This window comes from Chamaea fasciata, unplaced genomic scaffold (genome assembly GCF_029207755.1).
Source record: "Chamaea fasciata isolate MVZ Bird 193981 ecotype frontalis unplaced genomic scaffold, bChaFas1.0.hap1 SCAF_7, whole genome shotgun sequence".
NCBI lineage: Eukaryota > Metazoa > Chordata > Aves > Passeriformes > Sylviidae > Chamaea > Chamaea fasciata.
Window position 1 is genome coordinate 58682053 of NW_027094092.1, and position 21162 is coordinate 58703214.

At 45.6% G+C, this 21162-nt stretch overlaps 1 protein-coding gene across 8 annotated transcripts in view; it reads left to right on the plus strand.

Annotated features, from left to right (window-relative positions):
* The window catches only part of SLC35F4 (solute carrier family 35 member F4), a 111274-nt gene extending 94537 nt beyond the window's left edge, over positions 1-16737 (plus strand). For 2 of the 8 annotated variants that reach the window (XM_066189052.1, XM_066189055.1), the window contains 6 exons: positions 6554-6773; positions 11842-11889; positions 12404-12529; positions 13605-13797; positions 15117-15206; positions 16318-16737. In XM_066189052.1, coding sequence (XP_066045149.1) covers positions 6554-6773; positions 11842-11889; positions 12404-12529; positions 13605-13797; positions 15117-15206; positions 16318-16559 — 919 coding nt within the window. In that variant the 3' untranslated portion in view covers positions 16560-16737. The other 6 variants (XM_066189056.1, XM_066189057.1, XM_066189053.1 and 3 more) reach the window with 6 other exon arrangements.
* Positions 16738-21162: the final 4425 nt, after the last annotated feature.

Here is a 21162-nt window from a genome sequence, read left to right on the forward strand (position 1 = left end):
CTCAGAGCTGGTTTCCATGTGGAAGACCGTGGCTTGCTCTCTGTGCTGAGCAAGTATAGCAGGATGCAAACTGCTGGAATTTTATAAATCCCTTTTCAGTAGCCCCTGAGAAATCAGAGAAATACAAGGTTAAGGGGGAACCCAAAGAAATCATCCAGTCCAGCCACCAGTGCTGCAGCTTAGCTTTACCTTAGCCAGTTTGGAAGAAAACCACATCTAGTCTGTCTCCAGGGCTTGGAAGTACCTCACATTCCGTGACAATTGATTTCACAGTTCCCCCTCCACTTCCATAATTTCTCTGATCTGACAGTGACATGGGAGCTGCTTTAAAGGACAGGACAAAACTCAGCTCGCCTAGAGATACCACACCTTGCCCAGGGAGGGAGGAGATTCACAGGGTCATTTTGAGCTGGGACACATTTCTGTTGTTCCAGTGCAGACTTGCTTGGAAAACAGTGTGCCTGACTCCAGCAGAATTGTCTGTTCCACCAGGAATTACCCAGCATGGGGTCCATCCCTGGCTCCTGCTGTCACTGAGCACACAGGGAATCCCATTTGTGACCGTCAGGCTGGAGTGCAGCAGGGCCAAGCTCTTCCCTCAGCTGCTTTTTGCCAGGATCTGGGATGTAATTTGGCCCTAAATTATCATTGCTGTCAAATCAGTGTGACTGAAATTGAACAGTTGCACTTAATTAAGTGCTTCTCTGCAAACCCTGGTGCTTTGTTAATGACTCTTCATTCAGATTTCTGCTGGAGTGTTTGTGAGAACATTAACAGTGTCAGCTTGGCTTCTGCCTGTGGGGTGAAGTAATAACAATTGCACAGCAGATAAGGAAGGAAGGTGAGAAGAAATAACCCCGCAGATGAATCCCCTGCAGTTGGTTCATTGATTATATCAGAGCAAAATTTGGGGCAATGCATAAAATACTTGCCAGTGGTTAAATAATTGATATATTTCCCCAGCTGGTAAAAATCCAGCTTTTAAAGTTGAGGACACTGCCTTAAATGCCTGTGGTGGTTTAGTGTTCATTGACCACACAGGAATTTCTGCAGTGGGTCAGTGAATGTGTGGACTCAGGACACCAGTGTTAGAGCTGATGGGAATCTTCCCAGAGTATTTCTTATTCCAGATATGTCAGGAGCTCATGTCCCAAGGAGGAAGAAACTTCTGGTAAATAATGATTTCATCAGGGGGAGCAACTACGTGGTCTGTGCTGTGTTACAGCTTGACTCTCCAGACTCTTACAGTTTGGATATGGGATAGGCATCTCCTCAAGATGAGCCCTCGATTTTTTTGTAACTTAAGGGATTGAAAATTTGTAGTTCTAACTTGTAGACAGGTTTAATCTGGAGAGAAACTTTGGAGGTCATTTCACTCAGCCTCCTCTGCAGAACCAGGGGCATTTTCAAACCTACATTGATTCTTCGTGTAGTTTCTTGATCTGCATTCTTAATGTTGTTCCTGCTACAAGTCTTTTTATTACATTTTGTAAGATTTCTTGCTGCTTCATTTGCCTGTTTTATTCCTGTGCAGTAGCTAATTCTTGTCAATAAACCCATTTGCAGCAGTTCCAGGCTTTCCTCAGAGACCAGAGGTGATTTATCTTTGTGTTTCTGGAGGATGTAGTTACTCTCTAGGAGCCTTAAAGGCATCAGACATTTTGTCCAGCAGATATTCCCAGTGGATCTGAACAAACAATGTCTGTGACATCTTGGCAAAGATCAGTGATCCTGGGAGTGACTTGCAGAGTGCTGCCCCGGGCTGGCAAAGCTGCAGAGAGGCACTGCTCCTTTAATAAATCCCACTTGGAACGACAGGAGTCTCAATCTTCAACTTTAGATTGGCTTTCTGGAAAGTTTGGGCTGCTCAGTACCTAAAGGAGCTCCAAGAGAGATGGATTTTTGACAAAGACATGGAAGGGGAATGGCTTCAGACTGAGAGAGGGCAGGTTTAGACTAAAAATTGAAAAGAAATTCCTGACTGTGAGGGGGTTGAGGCCCTGGCACAGGGTGCTCAGAGAAACTGTGGCTGCCCCTGAATCCCTGGCAGTGTTCCAAGCCAGGTTGGATGGGGCTTGGAGCAACTTGGGATAGTGGAAGGTGTCTCTGCCCATGGCAGGAGCTTGGAACTGGATGGGCTTTAAGGTCTCTTCCAACCCAAACCACTCTAGCATTCTATTATTATAATATTTAAGATCATACATTGCGTGTTTCTTAACCTTTCCCACTTTACCTTAGAGATTCAATCTTGTGGTCTGAGAAAATAACTCATGGTTATGAACTCACTGCTGCATTTAGGGGAAGTGTCTTGGTTGTCTTGGGGCAGAAGACAGCTCTTGCTACTCCCTCAGTATTGTAAATAAAAGCTGTGTCCCTCATAAAGAGCTTGAAACTCCTTCCACTAGTACTGACTAAGATGATCTGAAGTTGAGGAAGCTCAGAAATAGGAAATCTGACCCTGCCAGCATTTACCACAGCAGAAGACACTGCACAGGCTTGACTCAGGAGCCTGGTGCAGTTGTGGTGCGGAATAGGTGGGTGAAATTTTCAATGTCAGTACATTTTGCCTCCCCATCTGGTGCCTTGGCTTCTCAAGGACAAACACTGTGACACTGAGCAGCTTCCTGCCAGGTGTAAGAGCTGAGATTGCTGCTACAGGCTCTTCCCAGCCTCGGGGCACTGGCCTGGGAAAGCGGTGGTGGGTGCAGGTTTAATGTGAATAAAACACACTGGGAAGAGTTGGATTTCTTGGATAACAAGAAGTGAGCATCACTTAAGTGCAGGCTGCTCCGTAAGTAGCTGGTGTTTGGATATGAAGCATGTCACTGCAGGTTTCTCACCCACAAACCTCTCCCTGCATGATGCAGCAGCAGCTCAATCCAGCTCCCTCAGCCACCTGTGGAATAGCACTGCAAATCCAGCCCTGCTCTGCAAAGGGCTTTTCAGGGGAAGGCATGAGGAACACCATCAGCACAAAGCTGGGCTCCCCATGGACCATTCCTGCTGGACACAGCATTCCTTGGTGCTGCCCCCCGAGCCAGGCAGTGCTCATGTGAGAGCTTCATGCAGAATTCCCTTTTCTTTTGCTGCAGCTCTCCACCAGACGAGAGCTGGTCAGGCCCTTTCTGCCAGTTCAGATTCGGTCAGTGCTGGGAACACAACTCACCAGGGTGCTTAACCACACTCAGTGTGGTGCCTGTCCCCTGCAGTGGAGCTGGGAGGTCTTTTATTGCTGCAGATGCCATCATTTAGGCAGAAGCCCTGAATTTATGCTCACAGAAGGTGCTGCTGTGTTATTTGCTGCCCTAATGTCACTGTGGCCTTGCCAAGTTTTAATCCAGGTGATGTCACTGCATTCTCTCTGGTCCTGTACCCCAGGTCTCCACCTGTTTGCTATTTTTTTTTTTTTTTCTGTGAGCTGCTTAAAGCCAGCTGCTGGATTTCACTCCAGAGGCAGCTGTATGTCAGGAGGGAACAAACCCATTCCTGTGCAGGGCCTGGCATCAGAATAACTGAGAGGGCACATGAGCTATTTAGTGGGTGTCAGAAGCAAAGCTACATGACTGCCTGAGGTGCTGTAATTCCTGAGAGCATGGCACGCTGCCCAGAGCTGGTGGCTGAGGGCTACCTGCAAGTAAAAAGAGTTATTTGTGTTAGAGGGCAGGTTTTAAATAGACCTCTTGTGCATTTGGAAGCAGTTTGTGTCACAGTTTCAGGGTCAGCTGCCCTTAGATTTGTCTGTGCCTCAAAGTCAGCAGCCTGCAGCATTATTTGTGTGGGGAGGGTTCCAGGGAGCCCTCTCTCCTGAGCCCGAGGTTTTAAGCACTGCCATGTCTGATGACTCCTACAAGTTTAATTTTAGTTGCATGTCAAAGAGGCTGAGTTAACCTCTGAGCCACCAGCCCTCACAAAGCCTCAGGCAATCTGACTGGGAAAATATTCTCCTTACCTCCTTATTGACTGAGCATTATTCATGGAGCTCTCCTAAGCACAGGGGTGAATTCATCAAGTCTCTGCCTCACTCAGCACGACCCTGTCAGAGACTTTGCTGCATTTTCTTCACTGAGAGTTGAGGAACCCCCTGCCCTTGTTTTGTCTGGCCACTGCTGTGTGTGATGGAGGCCCTCCCACCTGCTTAAGCAGCCCATTGCCTGGAGCCTGTGGAGCATTTCCAGATTCTCTTCCTGGCTGTGCATCTCTGCTTACCCCTCCCACTGCTTCTGGGAACTCCGAGATAAGTGACATTGCTGGGGCAGCCACAACTGCCTCTCCCAAATCACCCAAATTAATGTAATAACCTGACCCAGAATAGTAATTAATCTGATCCAGCATAATGTAATAACCACTGAGCCTTCCTCCTTTGAGGATTCACATTGTCAGGGCAGTTGGATCCATCCTCCGGACTCTGCTCCGGGTTTGTCTGTGTGCAGACATCCCAGGGATCTGCAGGACAACAAAACCTGGCCTGTTCTGGCATCTGGGTCCAGCTGTGCCCTGCATTTCTGGAGGCAGCCCAGGCACCTTTCTGCCTTGTTTTAACACAGCACAGGCTCCTTTTCCTCTAAGATCCTGACAGCTCCTGAGGCAGGCTGGATTTACAGAGGTCCAGAAGTGATGTCAGAATTCCCACCACAAAGGTGTGGAGTTCACAGTGCAGGTCTGTTCCTGCCAGGACATGGGGCACCCTGGCTGTGGTGTCATGGAATGGTGACACAGCCACACTGCACCCACCTGACTTGAGGTGAGATGGAGTTTGAGCCCAGAATCACCCTCTGCACCCACCTGAGTTTCAAGGGGAAGCATATTGTAAAGGTAAACTGCTATATCTGCGTGTCAAGGAGCTCTGAAGTGCTGCCAGTGAGTCCCTTCTCACACAGGGAAACTTGTCACCTCTAACTCCTGTTGAAATCAGAGTTACAAAAGCCTGCAATCAAAGTTAGGCATTAATTTATTTGCTTCACCAAGTGTTTGCTTTGCATCTCAGATAAATGATGCACACCAGTAGCTGTTCTTTTTTTATATTTTAAACCTTTTCATCCTCATCTTTGATGAACAGGACTCCTGAGAGCATTGAGGTCAACTAGAGTGAAGGAGATAATTAGCAGATCCACCAGCCTGAAGTGTTAACTTGTTTCATAGTGTTTGAGAATGGAATTTATTATTACCAGAAATGACTGCTTTGTACATCAGATTGTCTTAGTGGCATCAGGAAACAAGTGGTTATTGAGTAGAACCGTAAAATCATTAAGGTTAAGATGTAGCTGATCTCAGTTATTACATAGATATTTTTATTCTACTTTCCTCAAAATGAGAGTGAGGGTTTCCAATCTTAAGAATAAAAAACAGCGATGTCTTTAACAGCAAAATGCCCAAGAATTAGTAAAAATGGTTAAGGGGCCCTAAAAACAATTTTTGTCTTCAAAATCAGGATAATTATCAGACCACCCCCACCACCCCCAAATAACAAACATTTTTGACATCACATTGCAGCACAATCTTTGAAGTTGCTAATTAATCCTACATAACGAATATTTTGCTAATCTTCCAAATACAGCCATGCTTGGCTGTGAGCACTTTGGAGCCCCAGGACCTTAGTACCTTTGGATTATTCCCTCCATATCCCGTTCCTTGGAAGGATGTGCTGCAGGTTGAGGGTGCCTTGGTTCACTCCACTGCTTTTGGGGTCACTTGTGGGACCTCTCATGTTTTAAGCAGTGTCAGGGAGCCTGCCATGCCAAGGAGTGAAGCACACTGGGAATATCTTCAGGAATACCTTCAACCAAGAGTGCTGCTAAAAAGCATTCTTCCCAGTCTAGGAAAGGCAGAGATTCCTGAAATCCTAAGAAGCAAACAGCTCACTTGAGCTGTGTGTGATGCAGTGTTTGGGAAGGTGAGGGTTTTTGTTTGCGATTTAGTCCTCAAGGAAATGTCTCCTAGAAAACACAGCTTTTCACTGTACAGTAAAATGAAGCTGTTAAATGACTTTTCCTCCCTTTTCCTTCCTTCTCTGTCGCTCCTGTTTGCCTGGCTCACGTCCACTGCCTGGTGGCTCCCTTCCCCACCACGCTGATGTGTCTGGCAGTCTTTTTGAGTATCTTTAGGCAAATCTTAAAGCTTCCTTGGCCATACATAAAAATACATTTCATTAAGAATGAAAACAGGGCTTGGAGCAAAGCAAAAAAAAAAAAAAAAAAAAAAAATTGGCAAGCTGCAGAGAAAAAAATGGTGATTCTAATCCCTGTGCTCATGGCCTTGAAGGCAGAGTCTGGGAGCTGTCGGAGCATTACAGATAACCTTCATTTCCGTGTGTGAGTCCCTGGGATTATTGTTGCACAGAGCGTGATTATTCCAGGTAAGTTACGTCTTTTCTTCTTGCGAAATTGCTGTTTTAAGAAGATTGTGGGTTGTTTTTCCTATGTGAATTAAATAATGGATTCTCTTGGGCGTGTGGAGTAGTTAGGAAAAGCTCGATAAAACCTAATGACTGTTTGTTGTGCTGGAGTGAATGCTAAGGAAAACCCTGGCTGAGACTGAAACTCTTTTCTTTCCGTAGGGAATGCAGTCGGATTTTTGGTGAAGATGGTCTGACGCTGAAACTCTTTCTTAAAAGGACTGCTCCCTTTTCTATTCTGTGGACTTTGACTAACTACCTGTATTTACTGGCTTTAAAGAAGCTCACAGCCACAGACGTCTCTGCCCTGTTCTGTTGTAACAAAGCTTTTGTCTTCTTGCTTTCTTGGATTGTGCTCAAAGACAGGTTCATGGGAGCAAGGGTAATGAATGTGCCTCCTTTTCCACTCTCTCGTGTTTTCATAATTGCACTTAAAGCCATCAGCCAAGGTGCTGCCATAGCACTGCTGCACTGAGGCGTAGACACACCATGAAAACCTTTCTCATTTAGTTTTATGATGAAGCCTCAGGGTCAGTTAGAGACCTCAGAACTTCAGTGTGGGAATTTCAAGGAGCTATTACAGCCAAGTGAAACTTGATGAATAGCAATAGAAGAACTTCCAGTTTCATATAAACCTATTCTGTCTTGGCTGATTGTGCTGAAGTTTAGTTAATTTTATTTTAAACTTAGTGATGAATGCTTAGGTTCTAACCGAAGCGGTTTTATTCCTTGTTTGGGTAGACAGAGGTTTTCGATGCGTGATGTATTTTTCTTGTGCTACCATATCACTTCGTACATGTGCATGTGCCAAAATTGCTTTAAAATTAACACAGCTCTCTTGTGTGGAGGTGCATTTTGCACAGAAGTATTACAGGACTCACTGGCAGTAAAATGGATCCTGCAAAAATTTCAAACAGAACTTGAAAAAAATGATATGCCCCTTGGTCTGGGGAAGGCAGACTTGTTGTGTAATTTTCCATACACACATCTCCCAGTATGCAGCAATTTAAATTTAAACATGCAATTTAAACTGTTGGCTTCACACCTTGGATGAGGAGTAGTGAGGATTTCTGCTAGTTCATTGATGCAGATTGCCCTCTGAATTGGCTCAAGGTCGTGTTGGGCACAATCCTGACTGAAATATTGAAAACCTTGAGCTTCATTAGGCACTGGTTGGGGCCAGGTGTGGTGGCTGTGACCGGAAGGACCAGCAGCAGCTGGATTTAAATTCCATGGAAAGTGTGATGGATCAGGACACTCATCCAAGTCAGTTTGTTTTTTGAAAATGGGCACAGCAGCTTGTTTTTTTTTTTTTTTTAATTAATAATGTGATAGAAGGGTTCAGAAAAGAAGGGAAAAGACATCCCATTGTGCAGGTATCTCATCTGGCTTTTGGAGCCGCTACCAGGACACTGAGCAGAGCGCTGTGCTTGCCAGGCTGAGGAGGTGAGCCAGTGCTTGAAGGTAAAGCCAGACACCTGGATATCTATTTCATACACAGCTGAAAATACAGAAAGATCAGGTGAATGTGACCCACCCTCAGCCCACTGACTGACTCAAAGAATGAACAGGGTGTAAAACCCTCAGTCCTCTACAGAAATAACAGGAGCAGTAACTACCCCCCTCTGCCCCTTGATCATCTGAAGAAATTGAACATTTTGTATCCTATAAGCTAATTTTCATCCCAAAGCAACGTCTTTCTGGAAGAGCAAGCATAGCTCTTGTGTTCTGCTAGCCTACTCTGTTAAAGAAACCTAGAAATAAAAGCTATTTTCAGTTATTATTTATTTTTCACTGACTGAAAAAAGGTTGCCATAAATATGCATTAGTAGGAATGCTATAAACACCGTGGGGTTCACACAGGAAAAACCTGGAGGGGAAAGTGAGCAGCAAAATCCTGCACATAAACTGGATTTCTCTGCTCACTGGCAGAGCCTGCATGCCCATTGCTGGAGAGGCAATTCACAGTGTTTTCCATCTGCACTCCTGACAGGAATAACACTTAATGATCTTAATAACCATGCAGGAGAGTGTTTGAGAGCTAAAATACGACAGAGCAGCACAGGCACAGCTTTTTGTGCTCTGAATGCCTCAGCTGCCCTCGCCCACAGCCCCTCGGAGAGCAGCAGGAATTGGGTTATTTGGACAGTGAGGACATGAAAAGAAATAAAAGGTTTAATCCCATACCCTGAGCCACGTTATTGTGGAAAAACTGAGCACCTGGGAGCTCAGCCAGCTTTTCCAAGGAACTCAGCTCCCAGCAGCTCTTCCAGAGCTCCGGGGCTGTCGGTCGCACCCGTGGCGCGTCGAGGTGGGGATGCTCCAGTGCTTGGGACAGCAGTGACCCTGCAGCACATTCCCAGCTCCCTGTCTGCCCAGTGTGGCTGCAGCAGTCCCCAAACTGCCCATGGATGTCCACGGGCACGTGGGAGCTGCCTGACATCCCCTCTGATCCCCTGGCACCCTTCCTGCACACCTGAAAGCAGCTGCCAGCCAGGCTGTAGGGCTGCATTTTTAGATGCCACCTGTCTTGCTGGCCACCCTGTGGAATGGCACAATCCCACCTGTGGGAGCGCTGAATAACTGCAGAAGGGCTGCACACAAAGTTTCAGCTGCTGTGATGTGTTTGCAGGCAGAGCCACGTGCCATCAGTGATGAAGCTGTAGCACCCACCCGAGAGAGAAAAACACCAGGGGAGGTTTAGGTTGGATATTAGGAAAGATTTCTTTACTGAAGGGATGGTCAGGCACTGGAACAGGCTGCCCAGGGAAATGATGGACTCACCACTCCTGGAAGTGTTCAGAAAATGTGTTGATGTGGTGCTTGGGGCCACAGTTTAGTGGTGGATCTGGCAGTGTAAGGTGAAGGGTTGGACTCGGTGAGATCTTCTCCAACCTTAACAATTCTCTGGTTCTATTTACCTCTAAAAGTAGTGCAGGTAGAGCTCAGGTACCTTGAAATACCTCCTGCCCTGGGCAAGGACACACAGAACTATCCCTGCCTGCACCCTAACCTTTGTTTGGACACTTCTGAATATCTCTCTCTCAAATTAATAACATCTCCATGTTACACTTTGGGAAGTCCAGACAGTTTTGGCTCAAAGCAAGCACAAATATTTAAAATTTATGTATTTGAGTAGTTCTGCTGGCCTGTGCTCCTTAGATTTAGGCCCATGCTTATATGTTTGCATATTTAAGCCCTTGGTTGGGCTTCATGTGTGGAATTGAATCAATGTTTTTTAGGGAGATACGGAGTAGTTTGGGGACATTTTGCTCCCCTGAAAATGTTGACTTTAGCCTGGAGAGAGGTTTCTTCTCCATCTTTGAAGGTGTTCAGTGCCAGGTTGGACAAGGCTTGGAGCAACGTGGGCTAGTGGAAGGTGTCCCTGCCCATGGCAGGGATTTGAACTGGATGAGCTTTAAGTTCCCATCCAACCCAAACCATTCTGTGATTCCTTACTCCTCATTTTCTGCTGTGCTCCACATAGAAAAAAAAATGTTGCTGATAAACTGTTGCTTGGCCTTGCTCTCTTTCAGGGAAAAAAGAAAAAAAAGAGGCAAGTTAATTTCATTCCTTACCTTGGAGGCTCCAAAAGACAGTTACTACACTCTTCCATTAATTAAAAGCCTCATTTAATGAGCTGACAGCTGTCTCTGCTTCCCGTGACCTTGCAGAACAGCCTGCAGATGTGAGCTCAGGTTTCTAAAGCCAAAACTTGAGGCAGACACAGGTCAGCTGTGCTGATGCCCTGGTATGTAACATGTAGGAGGAGCCTTGAGCATGAAATTTAAATAATGTTTCTGCTGTTTTTCTGAAAATAATTTCAGTCCCAGGTCTCGCTTACATCTCAGGAGGTGTTGATGCTCCATGTGTCCATCATTTTAGTTGTTTCAGGGGGGAAAAAGGTGCTTGGCTTTATAAATATTTGATTAAATTAGGAACCTGGCTCTCTAAATTTGGTTTAGACAGACTGGGAGTGAGTTTTTCGTGACGGGAAGAAAGGGGATGATGGATCTATTCATTTTCACTGACACAAGGAAAGGACTGAGCATTGAGGGCACCAAGAGTTAAATCTCCATCCTTGCCCTTGGAAGGAGGGCATTACTACATTGGACTCTTCTGTTTTGCCTTCTGAGACAGACACATTGCTGGAAACCCTCCAGCTGACAGCTGAAATCCTGAATTTCTGTGCAGGGCAGGATGAGTAGTGCAGCCTGAGGTGAATCCCGGTGTGGCAGGGCAGGGGAGTTCTGGACACTCAGAGAAGAGGCTGTGGATGTCTGAGGGGTCCTGGCTGTCATTTGTTGTTGCTTTGAGTCTGGGACTTCTGTGGTGTCTCCCAGGATGGCCCAGCTGCTGAAATGTGTTATCCTGGGAAGGAAAAGGGGGAAAACTCCTGGACCCCTCTTGGCTAAAACCCTCCCAGATCTCATCACACCATTGAGAGACTGCGATTCCACAGGGGACTCCAGCCCACAGCATTGGATCCTGGGTTCCAGCTGCCATTTCATGGTGAATTTGGAGGTGTCAGTGATACCTTCAGGTTTTGTATCTTGGAGCCTGGGGTGTTTTACATGTCAGAAGGGTAGGATACAGACTTGCAGTGGGGTTTGTGACTTTGGAACAGCCACTGCCATGTGAGAGGGCACTGTGTGTGCCCCAAGGACTGGTGAAATAGGGCCGATGGTGAGGGGGAAGGACAGAAAGCTGCACCCAGGAGATGAGTTTTCCTGGGAAGATGTTGGCCTGGATGCCCATGGGATTTAGGAGCTATGACATTTTTACCTGGGATCTCAAAAGGTTGGCCCTGCGCTGGGAGGTGATTCTGGGTTCCACATTGTCCCCTGTGTGGGAACACCTGCACCTGAATCAGTTGAGTGTCCCTGTTCTGTGTGTCCCTTGAAACATGGTTTTGCTCTCCTGGCTAGCTCTGCTGAAGTTATTTTGTGGGATTTTTTGTGTTTATTGCCTCAGTCTGGCTCACATCTGCTTGGGATGTGTGTCAGTGGTTTTCTGGGATTCTTGGTGAAACTGTAAGCTCTGAAAGGCTGTTTTACAGGCGGACACGTGTTTGGGTCAAGATGAAGTCTTTGAAGTCTGTGGGCTGAAGCTTAGGTTTATCCAGGATTAAATATTTCTTAAATGAAGTTCAGTGGTGTTTTCAAGAGGCAAAGTGCCCATGTCACATTGGTGTTGGCTCAGGACTTGTGCACTGGCTTGGGAAACATCGCATGGAAGTTGGGTATTCAGTGTCCTTGGAATTCACACTCCACATTTTCCTGCCGAGGGCAATTAGGTGGAGAGGGGGAGTTTTTTTAAGGAATAAAACACTTTGGGCTCCCTACCACTTCCTTAAGGTTCTTGGAGTCAGGACCCAGGATTTCAGATATGGTGTAGTTAATGATTCCTGTTCTTTTTTTTTTTTTTTTTTTTTTTTTTAATCTCCTTAGATGCTCTCTCTGGGATTTTCAAATGAGGCAAAAAACCTAAGCACAAAGGTAAAGGCTTCATGAAGAAATTTGGTCATGCCTATCCAAAAAAGCTGTCGGGGCACACCCAAGACAGCTGGAAGAGCTCCCTGTGGTACCCTGCTATTCCAAAATACAGGGCTCATTTCCCTGGACTAAATTTCCAGGATGTTTGGCATTCAAATCAATGTTTGCATTTCAAGTCAAATTGGTCGCAATGCTAAATATTTCTCTTGTTACACAGTAGAGCGTGATGCCTTAGAATTTCTTGATCTTGCAGTTGCCTCTCCAAGGTGGATGTTTAGCTGACAAAATGCATAATGGTGGATGTTCTGTCAGTAGGCCCCAGCAGAATTTGCGGTGCTGTAGATCCACATCCCTGTCAGTGCACACACTTTCATTGTGCCTTACATCTCTCCCACGATCTTTCCTATTTAAGGGAAAACAAGAAAGCTCCAGGTCAGAGCAAGTGGGTAATGACGCTCATGGGAAGCCCCTCCCAGTGATGATCTCAGCTTTACACTGCTTTGCTTTGTCTGTGCAGATAGTGGCAGCAATAATGGCAATCACAGGAATTGTAATGATGGCATATGCAGATGGTTTCCAGGGTGATTCAATTATCGGGGTGGCCTACGCCGTGGGATCAGCCTCCACGTCTGCACTCTATAAGGTAGGTCACAACTGTTTGTTGGCACTCCTAAATTCATTAACAATGGCTGTTGAAAAGACACGAATACAAAGAGAATTGCTGTAAAATATAAGTGTTTTCTTCTGCTTCTCACTCCTGCATCACTCATGTTGTGACAACGTCAGGAAATGTACCATGAGGGTAATTAGCTCTCGTCTGCCAATTACCCAGAATGGCTTTTCTTGATGAGCCTTTAATGAAATCTCCACTGCCACGCCCTGAGGAGTTTAAGATCCTTTCTAAATCATCGCAACAGGGTTTATCAGCATTTTTCAATGGGGCTTTCCATGTGCATCAGGGAGGAGAGCCAGGGTGGCAAACTCATCCCAGGTCAGCCCTGCAGTTCCGTGGCACATGCTGGGCTCAGAGCCCTGGTGTGAGTCTGGCACAGGCAATTCATTAGAGACACTTCTGCTTGGAGGAAATGGCTGCTCTGGAAGGTGAGGGCTGGGAAAGGCAGGGATTCTGTGTCTCAGGAACAGGTTGGGCTGAACGTGGCTGGGTTTGTTTTCAGCTGCGTGTGTAAAGTTTGGAGTGAGTTGTGGCGGGATCCGAAGCTGTCCTTGCAGCTTTAGACTTTGCTTGTCTCGCTCATAAATGTGTTGTGGCCTTTCAAAAGTCACTCAGAGTTCATGAATTTAGGCTCACAGAGGACAGGTTGTTGAAGAGTAAGCCCTTCCAGGCTGGATTTCCTCTCACAGCAGGGTCATGCTGTGGAAGTCACTGGAGTCTCCTCCCAAATCCCAGTGTTGCCACACTCAGCCCAAATCCTCTACATTCATTGCAGGAATGGTGTGTCCTTGGATTCTTGGTTTATTCTGGGTTTTTCCTGGGTTCTTCTACACTTGCTCCTCGTGGCATTTTGTGGAAAGCTTTGTTGTACAGACAGCCATCCCTGTGGTAAAGATGTGGTGCTAAAACACAGGAAAGGGCAGAAATCCTACCAAAGATCCCCTTGCAAGACTCTTGTCTAGGAAAAGGGCTGTGGCATGTTGTCCTTTGCTCCAGTGTGCTTCCATGACAGGCGTGGAGTCTAAACCCCTCCTCTTCTCTCCAGGTTTTGTTCAAAATGTTTCTTGGGAGCGCAAACTTCGGGGAAGCAGCTCATTTCGTGTCCACCCTGGGCTTCTTCAACTTCATCTTCATCTCCATCACCCCCATCATCCTCTACTTCACAAAAGTGGAGTACTGGTACCCTTTCTCTGCTGTGCCGTGGGGTTACCTGTGTGGAGTAGCTGGCCTCTGGTTAGGTAAGTGATTAAAAAAATGTATTTATTTTTCTATGTCTTCACCCCTCCAACCCCGTATAAAATTTGCCTCGGGCACAAACAATTTCCCCCTGTTCCCTTAAGCAGCAGAGCTCTCTCTCACAGATTAATTATGGTCCCGGTGCTAACTGGTGCTCCTTAGAAATGATTCATATTTTTCATTACACTTCATGAAACATTACTATTAATTGATATACAATTAATAATTGATATGTAAGCATAGTTATAATTAACAGTAATTAATAATTAACAGTAATAGCGGGGAGTAAACATGAAGCAGCACTACTAATTGCCCGTTTTTTCATCCCTGCCTTAGTTCCACACCAATGCCCCTGTCTCTGGCACAGCTTGACTGCTGTAAATCCCATTTCAAAGGGCTGCATGTTCCCAGTCAGCTCCCGGGGGATGTTTGTGCACTGACAGGGGCACCCAGGGCTGGGGCACCTTTCTGGGGATGCTGCAGGCCCTGGGCAGGGCTCACATAAGGCTTCCTCTTTCTGAGCCAGAATTGTCAGCAAAATATCTGTTGGATTCAGCCCAGGGGCATTTTAATTTCCACTTATAACAACATCCTTTCCTTTGGTAAAGTCTCCTTTATTCCATAATTGAAGAGGTTTTTATCTCACTACATGTTTATTAAATGGAAGCAGAGAGAATGTCATTGCCCATCCCATCCTGAGACGTGGCCAGGCTGGCAGCTGAGGTGCTGTGAGCACCTTGAGCTGCTCTAACCACAGCTGCAGCTGCCCTGTGAGCTCCTAGGGGACCAAAAGTAGGGATAATTTGTCACCCAAGTGTATAAACCCAACCTTGTGCAGGGAGCTCAGCAGCAGGACTGGGTGGTGGGTGTTCAAAAACTTAAGTTTGCTTTTAATGTTTCAAGGAAAGGTTGAAGAAACTTAAGCAAACTTTAAGGATTTTTCAATCTTTCAAGGAAATTGGAGCTCTCTGGGGATGCTGTCATGTAACAAAAAAACCCTAAAAACCCCCAAAACAACAAAAGACCAGGGGTTTTGTATCTGATTAAAGCCTGTGCAAAGCCATGGAAAATGAGTGTGATAGCCTCAGTATTATAGTTTGTGAAAGGCCATCCAGCCCTCCCCTTTCCCCTGTGAAGAGCTTCCCTTAATTTCATGCTCATAGTGAAAAAATAAAAAATCAATCACTTTGTGACAGCTCCGTCACTGTGGTGTGGATACTTAAGGTCACATATTGTACCTGTAGGGGCAAGGTGGAGGAGAAATGTCTCACTCTGGTGTTTCCCCCCATTTTCATGTATTATTTTCTCTGTTTTTCCCTAGCTTTCAATATCCTGGTTAACGTTGGGGTTGTGCTGACCTACCCCATCCTGATCTCCATTGGCACCGTGCTCAGCGTCCCTGGAAATGCAGGTACCAGTGCCACGGCTGCTGCTGCCAAAATGAGCCCATGGGAGCTCAGAAAGCAGTTTTATTGCCTAAATAATTTGTTGGGTGGAAATTTGCTCTAGAGTTGCCTTGAACAGCCTTTGTCTCTGCTCTTCAGTCTCTTCGTCCTCATCACTCCTGGGGGTGTGAGCACCAGAAAATATCTGGTTTTAGGGGAATGCAGCTGTGAAACAAAGCCTGTGGGAGGCTGCCTGAGGGCTCAGGTGTGCTGTGGGTGCTGGTGGAGCTGGGAGGCTGGGCCTGGAAGCGCCTGGAGCTCTCTGGCCCACGTGCTGCTCTCTCCTCATCCCTGGTTCCTGCAACCTGAGGGAACGCTCTGCTGATGCAGCCTGTTGTGGATAAAGAGTTACCAAAAAGTGCCTTCCGTCTCAGGAATCACAGAATCACAGGTTCAGTAAGGTTGGAAAAGACGTCCAAGGTGATCAAGTCCAGCCTTCTACCAAATATCCCCGTGCTCACTAAACCATAAAGTGAAGTGCCATGTCCACTCCTTTTTTGGACACTTTGAGGGATGGTGACTCCACCACTGCCCCTGGCAGCCTGTGCCTGTGCCTTAGGCAGTCTTCCAGTGGCATTTTTTTTTCCTAATATCCAATTTATCCCAGCTTGATGTCTTTTCCCTTTGTCCTGTCCCTTGTTCCCTGGGTGCAGAGCCTGAGCTCCACCTGGCTGCACCCTCTTCTTGCAGAGAGCAAGAAGATTGCCCCTGAGCCTTCTTTTCTCCAGGCTGAGCCCCTTTCTCAGCTCCCTCACAGACCCTTCACCGTGGAAATCTTGGGGCTTAATCCAACCCCTCCAGGCTCCCTCAGATCCTGCACAAGGCAGTGAGGGACAGAGGAGCTGTGGCACCTCCAGTACTGCATTGTCAGGTCAGAGCTTGGGGAGATTTGAGAGCCACACAGCCAGTGTCACGCCCAGAGCGCAGCACAGAGCGTCACAGGGGTGTGCCAGGCTGCTCTTGGTGCCTCCATCCATCCATCCATCCATCCATCCATGCATCCATCCATCCATCCATCCATCCATCCATCTATCCTTCTATCCTTGCTGCTGTTCTGATGCTGTTGTTCACTCCCAGCTGTGGACCTGTTGAAACACAAAATGATCTTCAGCGTGGTGCGGCTGGGGGCCACCATCATCATCTGCGTCGGGTTCCTGCTCATGCTGCTGCCTGAGGAGTGGGACGAGATCACCCTGAGGTTCATCAACAGCCTGAAGGAGAAGAAGAGCGAGGATCACTCCGAGGACATCACAGAGTCCAGCGTCCACACGAGGAGCAGGAGCAGAGCCAACGGGACAGTGTCCATCCCGCTGGCGTAGGGCTGGAGGACTCTCCCTGCACGCAGATGTATATTCTGTGAATATAGCTTAACTTTCCTCACCACCTGTATGCTTCAAAAAAACGTCATCTAACCTGAGCAGGGGATGAACTGCAAGATAAGAGAAATACATCTAAAATAAATGTTTACATTTATACACTTAACAAGGAACGGGTGTAAATAACTACAATAAAATCTTTTGTAATAAAAAACAGTTTAAGCTTGTGTCTTTCTGTGCTGCTGAGTTTAAAATGTGGATCAAGTTTGCATCATTTATCTCTCTTTCCTGGCAAAAGTAGAGCCATTTTGGAGAATAAAAATCTTGGATATTTCCAGGTAATCTCAAAATTTAACATCTTGATTTACTTCAAATGAAGTAATGGTAGCATTCAGCGAGGTAGCATTTCCAACTGCTTGGAAAAGCATTTGAAGCTTCTCCTGGCATTTAGGACAATTCATTTCTGAAAGGCAAGATGTTTCATTGATATTCCCAATTATTATAAGAATAAATATTCCATGATGTGCAGAACGCGAGGCCACTCGTCCCACACCACACTGAGCTGTGCCGTCTTCACACACCACCTTTCTAGAAGTGGTGCTAGAATTTCAGTGAATTGCATTTCAGGAAAGGGAATGAAATCTTGCAATTTCAATGAGGATTAATTGGGCAAGCTTGGGGCCCTCTCCCTGCACTTCTTGGCATCCCATTCACTTTCTGTGTTTTCACATGCTTTGGAATTTTTTCCTTTTCAATTTCAAAGTGGCATTTCTCCCAGTTCTTTTCCTCTCCTTTCTTGATTTCCATTTCTGGCCTGATGTCTTGGGTTGCAGTGTGGGATGTGCCCAAAGTACGTATTCAGTCACCATCCTCATGAGCTCCTGAAACCGGGTGGGGTAGTCTTTTCCCGGGCCCCCTCCCTCTGGACTATCTTCTGTTAATGGCCCCATCAATGCCTTGCTGCATGACTCATAGGTAACTCCCTCCTAGAGCTATCTCTGTTTTATGGGCAATGAAGGACCCATTGCAAGACTCATAGAATGGTATCAACCCATTGTGAGATGCACCGCCCACGAGGAGGAGCCAATCATTCCCACCTGAATATAATCTGGGACTTGGGACAGCACAGGCAGCTCTTATCAACTGGATAACAAGAGGACAAAAGCTACACCACCTTTCTATAGGACCACTGCTTCCACCACACTGCTCAGGTTGTATTCTCAATCTGTAAGTAGTCTTTTCTATTATTGTGTTTATTTTATTTTACTTCTTTTTTCTCCTTCCTATTCAAGGATATTAGTTACATGGAGTCTTTCACAGGTTTGCTTCCAAACAAAAACTAATTCAGGGTGCCCAAAGTGATTTTTTCAGTTTTTTTCACTGGCACTGTTTTTCCTCATATCTCCTTTCCAGAGCATCTGTTGGACTTTGTTCTCTGATTTCAAGATTTCGTTCCCTTTCCCGAAAGGGAAGGCTTTCCCTTTCGGGAAAGGGAACGAAATCTTGCGATTTCAATGAAGATTCATTGGGCAAGCCTGGGGCCCTCTCCCTGCACTTCTGGGCATCCCACTGACTTTTATGGTTTTCAGATGCTTTCGGAATTTTCCTTTTTTTTTTTTTTTTTTTTTTTAATGATTTCATTTCTTGCAAGACTTTCTCTGTCTCTTTCTTTCCATTTCTGCCTTGATTTCAGGCTAGGAATTGGAGTTATTTGGGCAAGTGTTGCTCCTTTTTTCCTGCCCCTCCTTTCATCTCAGTCCATTAGCTTGCAATCGCCACAGTTGCAGATTTTCTCGGATTTTTTCAGTCGCACTGTTTTTCCTCATATCTCCTTTCCAGAGCATCTGTTGGACTTTGTTCTCTGATTTCAAGATTTCGTTCCCTTTCCCGAAAGGGAAGGCTTTCCCTTTCGGGAAAGGGAACGAAATCTTGCGATTTCAATGAAGATTCATTGGGCAAGCCTGGGGCCCTCTCCCTGCACTTCTGGGCATCCCACTGACTTTTATGGTTTTCAGATGCTTTCGGAATTTTCCTTTTTTTTTTTTTTTTTTTTTTTAATGATTTCATTTCTTGCAACACTTTCTCTGTCTCTTTCTTTCCATTTCTGCCTTGATTTCAGGCTAGGAATTGGAGTTATTTGGGCAAGTGTTGCTCCTTTTTTCCTGCCCCTCCTTTCATCTCAGTCCATTAGCTTGCAATCGCCACAGTTGCAGATTTTCTCGGATTTTTTGAGTCACACTGTTTTTCCTCATATCTCCTTTCCAGAGCATCTGTTTGACTTTGTTCTCTGATTTCAAGATTTCGTTCCCTTTCCCGAAAGGGAAGGCTTTCCCTTTCGGGAAAGGGAACGAAATCTTGCGATTTCAATGAAGATTCATTGGGCAAGCCTGGGGCCCTCTCCCTGCACTTCTGGGCATCCCACTGACTTTTATGGTTTTCAGATGCTTTCGGAATTTTCCTTTTTTTTTTTTTTTTTTTTTTTTAAGGATTTCATTTCTTGCAATACTTTCTCTGTCTCTTTCTTTCCATTTCTGCCTTGATTGCAGGCTAGGAATTGGAGTTATTTTGGCAAGTGTTGCTCCTTTTCCCTGCCCCTCCTTTCATCTCAGTCCATTAGCTTGCAATCGCCGCAGTTGCCGATTTTCTCAAATTTTTTCAGTCGCACTGTTTTTCCTCATATCTCCTTTCCAGAGCATCTGTTTGACTTTGTTCTCTGATTTCAAGATTTCGTTCCCTTTCCCGAAAGGGAAGGCTTTCCCTTTCGGGAAAGGGAACGAAATCTTGCGATTTCAATGAAGATTCATTGGGCAAGCCTGGGGCCCTCTCCCTGCACTTCTGGGCATCCCACTGACTTTTATGGTTTTCAGATGCTTTCGGAATTTTCCTTTTTTTTTTTAAGATTTCGTTTCTTGCAATACTTTCTCTGTCTCTTTCTTTCCATTTCTGCCTTGATTGCAGGCTAGGAATTGGAATTATTTTGGCAAGTGTTGCTCCTTTTCCCTGCCCCTCCTTTCATCTCAGTCCATTAGCTTGCAATCGCCGCAGTTGCAGATTTTCTCGGATTTTTTCAGTCGCACTGTTTTTCCTCATATCTCCTTTCCAGAGCATCTGTTTGACTTTGTTCTCTGATTTCAAGATTTCGTTCCCTTTCGGGAAAGGGAACGAAATCTTGCGATTTCAATGAAGATTCATTGGGCAAGCCTGGGGCCCTCTCCCTGCACTTGTGGGCATCCCGCTGACTTTTATGGTTTTCAGATGCTTTCGGAATTTTCCTTTTTTTTTTTTTTTTTTTTAAGGATTTCATTTATTGCAATACTTTCTCTGTCTCTTTGTTTCCATTTCTGCCTTGATTTCAGGCTAGGAATTGGAATTATTTTGGCAAGTGTTGCTCCTTTTCCCTGCCCCTCCTTTCATCTCAGTCCATTAGCTTGCAATCACCGCAGTTGCAGATTTTCTCGGATTTTTTCAGTCACACTGTTTTTCCTCATATCTCCTTTCCAGAGCATCTGTTTGACTTTGTTCTCTGATTTCAAGATTTCGTTCCCTTTCCCGAAAGGGAAGGCTTTCCCTTTCGGGAAAGGGAACGAAATCTTGCGATTTCAATGAAGATTCATTGGGCAAGCCTGGGGCCCTCTCCCTGCACTTGTGGGCATCCCACTGACTTTTATGGTTTTCAGATGCTTTCGGAATTTTCCTTTTTTTTTTTAAGATTTCGTTTCTTGCAATACTTTCTCTGTCTCTTTCTTTCCATTTCTGCCTTGATTGCAGGCTAGGAATTGGAATTATTTTGGCAAGTGTTGCTCCTTTTCCCTGCCCCTCCTTTCATCTCAGTCCATTAGCTTGCAATCGCCGCAGTTGCCGATTTTCTCGGATTTTTTCAGTCGCACTGTTTTTCCTCATATCTCCTTTCCAGAGCATCTGTTTGACTTTGTTCTCTGATTTCAAGATTTCGTTCCCTTTCGGGAAAGGGAACGAAATCTTGCGATTTCAATGAAGATTCATTGGGCAAGCCTGGGGCCCTCTCCCTGCACTTCTGGGCATCCCACTGACTTTTATGGTTTTCAGATGCTTTCGGAATTTTCCTTTTCTTTTTAAGGATTTCATTTCTTGCAATACTTTCTCTGTCTCTTTCTTTCCATTTCTGCCTTGATTGCAGGCTAGGAATTGGAGTTATTTTGGCAAGTGTTGCTCCTTTTCCCTGCCCCTCCTTTCATCTCAGTCCATTAGCTTGCAATCGCCGCAGTTGCAGATTTTCTCGGATTTTTTCAGTCGCACTGTTTTTCTTCATATCTCCTTTCCAGAGCATCTGTTTGACTTTGTTCTCTGATTTCAAGATTTCGTTCCCTTTCCCGGAAGGGTAGGCTTTCCCTTTCGGGAAAGGGAAAGAAATCTTGCGATTTCAATGAAGATTCATTGGGCAAGCCTGGGGCCCTCTCCCTGCACTTCTGGGCATCCCACTGACTTTTATGGTTTTCAGATGCTTTCGGAATTTTCCTTTTTTTTTTTAAGATTTCGTTTCTTGCAATACTTTCTCTGTCTCTTTCTTTCCATTTCTGCCTTGATTGCAGGCTAGGAATTGGAATTATTTTGGCAAGTGTTGCTCCTT